General features: G+C 37.8%; 1 protein-coding gene across 9 annotated transcripts in view; it reads left to right on the top strand.

Annotated features, from left to right (window-relative positions):
- The window catches only part of LOC132282472 (uncharacterized), a 29,112-nt gene extending 20,594 nt beyond the window's left edge, over positions 1-8,518 (top strand). For 8 of the 9 annotated variants that reach the window (XM_059784171.1, XM_059784174.1, XM_059784177.1 and 5 more), the window contains 3 exons: positions 4,918-5,397; positions 5,703-5,875; positions 8,071-8,518. In XM_059784171.1, the coding sequence (XP_059640154.1) occupies positions 4,918-5,397; positions 5,703-5,836 (614 nt within the window). In that variant the 3' untranslated portion in view covers positions 5,837-5,875; positions 8,071-8,518. The remainder of the gene's footprint in view (positions 1-4,917; positions 5,398-5,702; positions 5,876-8,070) is intronic. The other variant, XM_059784179.1, reaches the window with a different exon arrangement.
- Positions 8,519-8,722: the final 204 nt, after the last annotated feature.

Consider the following 8,722-nt stretch of genomic DNA (forward strand, 5'->3'; position numbering starts at 1 on the left):
AATAAACAAAGTTAAAGATGAGAGTTATCAGAGAGAGCCTAGGGAATTGGCTTCACCACTAACCTTGTAACAATGATCAACCATATTCAATTCGGGGAAATTAACCGTATGTATAATTATGGATCGTGTGGCTACAAGCTCACAACAATAATGTTAAGAAGATATATATATATATATATATATATATAATCAAGTATTAAACATAACTCATCTTCGGTTGGCACAAATTGTCTACCTAACTACTCTAAACTAGGTTGTAGCACAACTTGTCTTCCCTAAGCATGGATTATCAAAACACTTGATTAAATATTCAATGAGCACCATTGCATGACCATTACTTTCATAATCACATAAAATAAAAGCAATTTGATTTTAATTAAAACAAAATCAATTCTAAGACAAGATCATGATTCTATTAAAACTGATTATAAACATTAAATTCCAATTGCATAGTACAACTAAGTCAATTCTCCAAACCATGCGAGATCAAATAAAATTAAACCATGTTACTTGGATAGGGTTACATCAGTTCCCTAAGGAATGATTTAGCTACTCATGGAGAAGGTAGAAAGCTTCAATGACGTGATGAACGCCATCTCCATGGACTGCAATTCTGATCGGAATCACCTTCTTCAAGCTTCAACAATGGAGAGAAGCCCTTAGCCGCCAAATCTCTCTTTTTCTGTAAACTTGTGTAATCTCCCTTAATTCAGAGTAATTCCACCCCTAAATCAACTTGAACTGGTCCTTAGATACGTCTACCAACTTTGGTTAAGATCCGGCCCATGTATGGCAAGTAGGGAGAAAAATTGAGAATTCCCGCAACTGTTAGGATTTGCTTCTGATGCACATGCTATCAATCTTAGTCCCCCTGTGATCAATCTTAGGTAGGAAAAGATCGATCTTTTTCCTGGCAGAACCCTGATAACTTTTGCACAGCTACTAGAACGATTATGATCGATCTTTTTGAAGATTTCATTGTGCGCAATGAATTGCGATCGATCCTAATAAAGGCAGAATGTGTAGAAACTTTTGCAAGGCTTGTTAAGTGTTTGCGATCAATCTTAATGTTGTGTTCTTCAAAGCTTGATTTCTATGACAATTAGGATCGATCCTAATAAATTAGGATCGATTTTAAATTCATGCAAATTTGATTCTCATCCTTCTTAAGCTCTGAATCAACCCCGAACGCACCAGTGTCTTCCTTGAACCCTAGAAACACCTTCATAAGCCCGAAATTAGCTGAATTAACCCCGTTGAAGGTGAAGACCTGAAAATAACCAAAACCAAGGAAGTGGCATAAATATAACTATAAAAACATCACCAAGGCACTAACATATGCAACTTTAAGGGCTTGAATGTGCAACATTCAGCACTTATCAGTGCAGTCTAATCAGAGCAACAGTCATGTGCTGTAAGAGTAAGGCTTGCATTCAAACGCAACCCACATGGTTGCTTTCGCTTTGTTTCAACAGCTGGTTAAAAATTTTAAACTGAAGTGACAAGGGCTTTTGACAGGCACACAAGGAACAAAGAATGGAATGGGCTGCTCTACGGCAATTCTAAATCGTCTATTGGTCCAAGATTGAAGAGTTTTTGTTAGACATTAAAATGATAAGTGACCGGTAAAAGAGGTCAACATGACACTTTTGAGCCATTGTGTTGTTGCTTTAACAGGCTATGCTCAGGTCAAGATGTAATCTAGGTGAGGTTTTCATGCTAATTGAATAAAGGAGACATTGGGACTTATGTCTGAATTGAATGAGGAGACATTGGGGCCTATGTCTGAAGCTTCAGCTCAATTGCCATTTCAATAAATCCAAAAAGGGTGTGATAGACGAATGACTTACCGAATAAAAGAAAAAGAAAAGGAAGGTTTGAGAGACAAATCGATAGGCAAAAATGAAGTGTCCTTGTGGAGATTTTGGCAAAGAGTTTACTGACAATTTAGGCGTGGCAATTTGTCCCGATCTGGGGGTTCCGCACCTAATAGAACGGGGATGGTGCGCTTTCAAACGGGTAGGAGCGGGTATGGGATAAGTAGATTTAGCCCAAATTGGGTTCGAGGCAGGTACGGATATATAAGAGCCCCGACCCGCCCAGATTATATAAGATAATTACATATATATCCTTACTTCAGTCCAATATTACTTAAACACTCTTATATATTTCTCTACATCTCTGATCTTAGTCTCTTAGGGTTTCTATGAGCTGCTCCATTCCCCCAAACTTCCGTTCACACAGTCAGCCAGTCCAACCACACTATCTTCCTATCATCTCCTTCCACGAAGTTACTCTCTCTCTCTCTCCCCCCATGTGTGCATGTGTGTGTAAAGCCATCTCTTTGTCTGGTGTTGGAAATGTGTACTACTGCAGGTTTTCGATTTGTATTGCAAGTGAGTTCTAGAAAAGAGTGTTCCAGGAAATTTGTTGCCTTGGTTTAGAAGATCTGCAAATTCCAAAATTGGGTTTGTTGCCAAACAAAAATATTTTTCCATTTTGTAATTCCAAAATCTTCTAAACCCAAGCAATAGAGGGATGACAACTCGTTTCTGTTGCTTGATTTCAACGATTCTGGAATTCTTTTCTAGTTTTACCTTTTCAGCTTCTTCATATCACCATAATTGGGACATCTCTGCCCCGTTTTTGCCTCAACAGATTGCTTGATTTCAAAGATTCTGGAATTCTTTTCTAGTTTTACCTTTTCAGCTTCTTCATATCACCATATTTGGTACATCTCTGCCCCGTTTTTGCCTCAACAGAACCCGTCCACCCCTGTTTTTTAATCGGCCGGGGATGGGACTATGATTAGAAACCCGTCCTGGGTATGAAAAAAATTATTTCTAGGTGGGGCGGGCCGGCAGGGTAGGGTTTATGAGAAACCATCTCATTCCCGCTCCGTTGCCATCCCTAACTGACATTGAGAAGATTGCAGATTGGTCGGGACTTGGAGAAGGCTTGGGTGGGGCAGGACCTTGTTTAAGTTGTCTTCTTAGACAAAAGGGGGTGGTGTTAATGAGGGGTATAAAGGGGTACTCATTACGGGAATCTGGCTAAAGCTGCCATCCAGACCAGAAACAACTTGTTTCTGGCTTTCTGCACATCAAAGATAGAGAGCGAGAGAGAGATGAAAGCTGGGTGGTTGTATGCACAGACAAAAACACCAGTGTAGTAATTAAAGGGGATCCAGTTCTCTTCGATCTGGGGTAGGGTTTTGTATTTAGTTGCCAAAACTTTTTCGGCAATGGCTTTCTCCTCTTGTAATAGCTTGACAGCGTTGACGGGAAGGGAGACCCAATTTCACAACTATACAATAGATGGGGTGGAAGTGTAATTGGCTGGAACAGTCCGATGGGTGGGGTTCTATGGTAGTGGGCTTGCTGACGTGTAAAAGAGTGAGGATTCTTTGGTGATTGTTTCTGTTAGTGATGAAAGTTGTTCCAAATGGAGAGGCAAATGGAGTTGGGGGTGAAATGGGTGGGTGGGGATTGGCTCGTTTGGTGTGTGACCTAGTGGCTGTTCTAGGTCCGATTGTTTGAATTTTCAAAGATCGCATTTTGGGCAGAGACGGAGAGATAGAGAAGTCCAGCAACGCAACAACTTGGGTTATGAATACTACTGGGGATTTTAGTAGATTTTTTCGAGTCCCGTATTGGTAGTTCAAGTATGAGGCATTGAAGCTGCTTGGAGATCGATGGTATGTGGAGAACTAGAGATCTAAGGACAATTATAGGCCAAAAAGGATTAGAAGGGAATCTCGTTGAAGGTGTAGGGAGCTAAGTTACTTGGACTTGTGTACGTGTTGGGAATCCAAATGTATAAAATTCTAGGGTTAAAGTGTATTGCTGTATTTTGTGGGAGTTGTGCAATGAAAAAGATTAAGACTTCAGTTCTGACTCCATTACATAATGTCTATTACACTTAGCATCCTTGTCAATATGACTATTACCAGTAGTTATGGACTTGATAAAAACTTGGTCCAAAGTGCTTAGTATTTTTCCCATTTTTCCCTTCCACTGTCCTCTTTCCCAGAAGAGGGAGCAAGAAGGAAGAAAAGAGGAAGTGGAAAGAATAAAACTGTGTTTTAAAATTTTATATCAATGAGGGAGAATTTGTATGGCCTTGAAAGGGGAAAAGCAGAGTTGGCTTATTGGATCAATTTAAAGGTACGAGTAGTTCTGGTTTTTTACCAGGCTTCACATAAAAAAGTAGTACATTCCAAGTCTTCAAATTTATATCTATACCAACTTAGAATGCTGACCTTGTTTTTCCCAACATGTTAAGTTTGGTGATCTATAGAACTCCTTTCTCAAATCTCTCCCCTTACCTTTTGTCTTCTAGCATTGAGGATGTTGAACCACAACCTAATCGACTTCTTAAAGAAAGGCCCTAGACTGTAGTATGGTAATATTCTGAAACATAATCTCTTTAATTCCCTCTCATGACAATTCCACCCTTTTACAAAGTTTGGTTCATTTACTTTGCATTCTAAATGTTGTTCATTATATTCGCTGGTGATGCGTACTTCATAGAGATCTCCCCAGTAAAGAAATTTCTGTTACATGAGAAAATTTTCAATTTCACGGCATTTTACTACGTTTATGTGTTTCAAAAGAAATTAAGTTTGAGAGTAGATGATGCATGACCTTATGGTAATTATATTTAGATTGAGCCAATTTGGTCTCTACTTTCTGAGCTTCGCCACTATAGTTCTATATAATATATCTAATTTTGCTGTTAGAAGTCAAGAGTTTGCTAGCTCATTAAAACTTAGAACCTTTGCAGTTTTCCCTTGCATTAGAGTGGTATATTTTACTATACTGAGCTGTACTCCTTTTAATACCTGCTTTACAATTCCAATATTACAATGGCATGTTCTGTTCCCGTAGACTAAATCAGTGTCACTCTCTTTGACAGTGCACCAGAACTCAACGTGCTACGTCCCAGAACCAACTGGACATGTTTTGAAGCTAGAGAACATGCACCACCCAATTGGTACTAGTTTGCCTAATGCATTCACAAATGGCGGATCATCACTGAATTTGTGCATGCAACCTGCTGTTGATATGTCTGCTCATGCAAGAAGGATTGATGTTTCACGAAACATGTTGGCTCAGAGCTCAAATGTAGGAACGATACAAGAAATGAATGGTGGATTGATTAAATCAGAATCTGGCTATGCGGGGAATTCCCCGTTCATGTCTGATGATGATGGCAATGTCCTGGAAACATGTCCTGCAATTGCAAATGCACCTGTGTCATCTTTCGGTAGTGTACAGTCCAATTCACAACACTTAAACGGAACACTCCTGGATGCTGACACTTCATTTGGATTTTTTGGACCAATTCATCCAAACTTTGGTCCCTCAGACTTTACAGAATTTTCCAATAGTTCCGGTTTGTTCTCTGTCTCCCTCTGTGTGTGTGTGTGTTCATATATATTTGCTAAAACATGTTGGGTCAACTACAAATTCTACCAGTTTTCTGAGTCAGCTAAAGCTAGTTTAGCTCAAAATTTGGGTTAGAATGTAAATAAACTGGGAGTCATTTCAACAAATTGTCCTATTGTTCACATTTATATTACTTGAATCAACCAATTGTTTCCTTAACCTGAAAAAAAACATACCCGGTAGAATCAACTAACTTTGAACATTATAACCTTGTTAAATACTAATCTCTCTCTTCTAATTTTTTTTCCTCAGATATGTTGGAGAGTTACTCTAGGTCGGCCTACCTAGCAACAGATACAGACAATTTCATTAATCTCCATGGCAGGGGAGAGCACCAAGGTGAGGTTTTTGGCATTCGCCATTGTTTCTCAAATGAGAGAGGCTAACTGGTATTTGTGTCCTGGCCTGTTAGGAGAAAATAAGAGGTAGGGCACCATACCAGAAGGCTTGATTTACAATGATTTTGGCAGTACTTGATTAAATAATTCCGATGGTACTTTGTCCCATGCATTAGATAACTAGTAATTTGTGTACCATTGCAGTTTCTAAAATATGATAGTAAGCTAAATGATTTTACCTTTTAAGATACATATGGCCTATGAAAATAGCCCACGAATGAGTAATCCTTCATAAGTTGCTCATTTGGTTTGTAGTAATTGTTGTTGTTGTGTGTTGTTGGCATCTAAAGCATGCATTTTTGCAGAATTGCTATTTGTGGTTCTTGCTTTACGAACAGTGTTGGGTAATATACTTAGGGTTGCAAATGAGCCGAGCCGAGCCGAGCTTTAGGCTGTTCGGGCTCGGCTCGTTTGTTTATGGGATCAGCTCGGGCTTGGGCTCGGCTCGTGACGAGCTCAAAAATTTGAGCTCGGGCTCGGGCTCATCTTGATTTTAAAAGCTCGGGCTGGCCTCGTTTAACAAAAAAATTGAAATTTAAATTCAAAATTAATTAGTATTCTCCAGGCCACAGTGAGACAACACACTATCATGCAAAAAAAAAATGATAGTGTAAAACTTAAACCCAAAGAGATGATAAATAAGATATATTGGCAAAATCTGTAACAGAGTTGGAAGAAGATATTTAACAGGAGAGAGAACATCCAAACATATAATATAATTAAAGAGATAATAAATAACATATATTGGCAAAATCTGTATTGGCAAAATCGGTAACAGAGTTGTATATCAAGAAAAAAAAAAATTAATATTTAACAGGAAACAACTTTGTTACCGATTTTGCCAATAAATGTTATTCAAGCATATATATATCTATAATTGTAAGTTTGTAACTAAAGTTATTATTATTACAAGTTACAACAAAATGCTTCAAACAGATAAAAACACAAATAAAAGCCCAGAGAAATGCACAAACTTAGCAATAGAACATCGAAATTGGAAGCTGCTGAGGAAAACTAAAAAATAAACGGCTGAATCCACACCCAAAAAAAATGTCATACGTTTAGCAATGTAACAAACGGTTGAATCCACACCCAAAAAAAAATAAAGAATAATAAAATAAAAAATTAGGGTTTCTTACCAAAGGCAAAGATTCAGCCTCAATTTCCTCTGATGTCTGAGACACCAAGAGATTAGCTTCTTTGAGCTGTTCCAAAATTCCCAGTAACTTGTATTGCGGGTGTCTAGATCAAGACAAGATTGTCAACCTTCAGGCAAGGTAACCGATTAGCCTCAAAGGACTTTCGAAGAAGAGGCCTCACAATTTCATGAGTTAACCCTCACTCTAGAGTCCAGAAGACGGAACTAAAGAAGAGGCCTCACAATAAATCGTCTTCGTTGGAGACTTGAGTCTTTGATGAATAAGGGAAGATGGAGATAAGAGTTAACTCGGTCAAGAGATAAGAATAAATTGAATAATAAGAGGTTCGTCAAGATTTCCCAACAGATAAGATTTCAAAGAGATAAGGTGAGTTTTGAGCAATTGACAGGTGTGCAATAGTTTGTAATTTAATCTATTTTATTTTGGGTACTTATGCTATAAATTATAATAGAACCATGTATATATAATATATATTATATATTATGTATATAAATATAACGAGCCTTACACGAGCTCGTGTTCACGAACCTAAGTGAGCCTAGCCCAATGTTGCTCAAGCTCGGCTCGTTTACTAAACGAGCCAAAAAATTGGGCTCGAGCTTGGCTCGTTTGCTTAACGAACGAGCTCGAGCCGAGTCCTTAATGAGCCGAGCCCGAACTCTTCATGAACAATTTAATTCATTTGCAGCCCTAATATACTATTTATACCATTTGGTCCATACTCATATTATGATCTATCTTCTTTTTTATTATTATTATTGTATCGCATATAATTACTTGGGAATGTATTTTCTTAAATGACTTGGGACCAGGTTCTCCATTCTTCTCCTGTGAAATTAGGGAACCTTTTTTACTTCCAACTGTGGTTTCTTTATGTAACCACGTCGGTTGGGCAAATTGTTTGAAGAACTTTAGTGGTTGTTAGAGATCATTGTTCTTGTCGACACTCGTGTGATTCCTATGATTTTTTTTTTTTTTGTTTTTTGTCCCGGTAAATGAAAAAAATCCTATTTATGTTGTTTTAACAAGTACTGACATTTGTTTGTTTTGTGACTGCTGCAGGTCCAACAGCACCCCATTAGGACAAGTCTTTGTAAATAGCTTCTTTGAAATGCAGAGTAGAATTTTGAACTCCTTCAAGATACTGATTGGTGTGTGCCAAGGTAATAATATAGTCAGAATGGATGACACAAAGTATGCAGTCGGAAACAGTTGACAAGAATAGTTTCATCGACACAGTGGGTAAAAATGGACATCATGATCTTACTCCTATATTAGGGTTTGTCTTAGAAATTTGATAATGATAGTGTGTTATATATGGTGGTGGTTTTGTCAAATAAGTATTGTGGTGCTGTTTAAATTGTGTTTTTGTTAAATAGAGGTTGTAATTATCAAAAGAAATATTTGGAAATGTTCTCTCGTTTGTGTCGTCGATGATATATTGGATTTTACATCTTGGAACTCAAATTTTATATTCAAGTGTTAGCACATGAACCTTGTTTGGTCCTAACAGTCTCCAAAACTATTTTGCGGGCAATTTTTTAGTTGTGAGACTCGGTATGTGCATGGCTTCTTATCTGTTAATATGAAACATAGGGCACGCTTTTGCGAACTTTTTTTATTATTATTATTGACAAGAAACACACACCAACAATTTTTCCTATGAAAGCTCAAACTTTCGACCTTCTTCTTGCGGAGAATTATACATCCTTTA

This window comes from Cornus florida, unplaced genomic scaffold (assembly GCF_030987335.1).
Source record: "Cornus florida cultivar Cherokee Brave unplaced genomic scaffold, ASM3098733v1 CherokeeBrave_3.0.0_Hap2_Chr11, whole genome shotgun sequence".
Taxonomy (NCBI): domain Eukaryota; kingdom Viridiplantae; phylum Streptophyta; class Magnoliopsida; order Cornales; family Cornaceae; genus Cornus; species Cornus florida.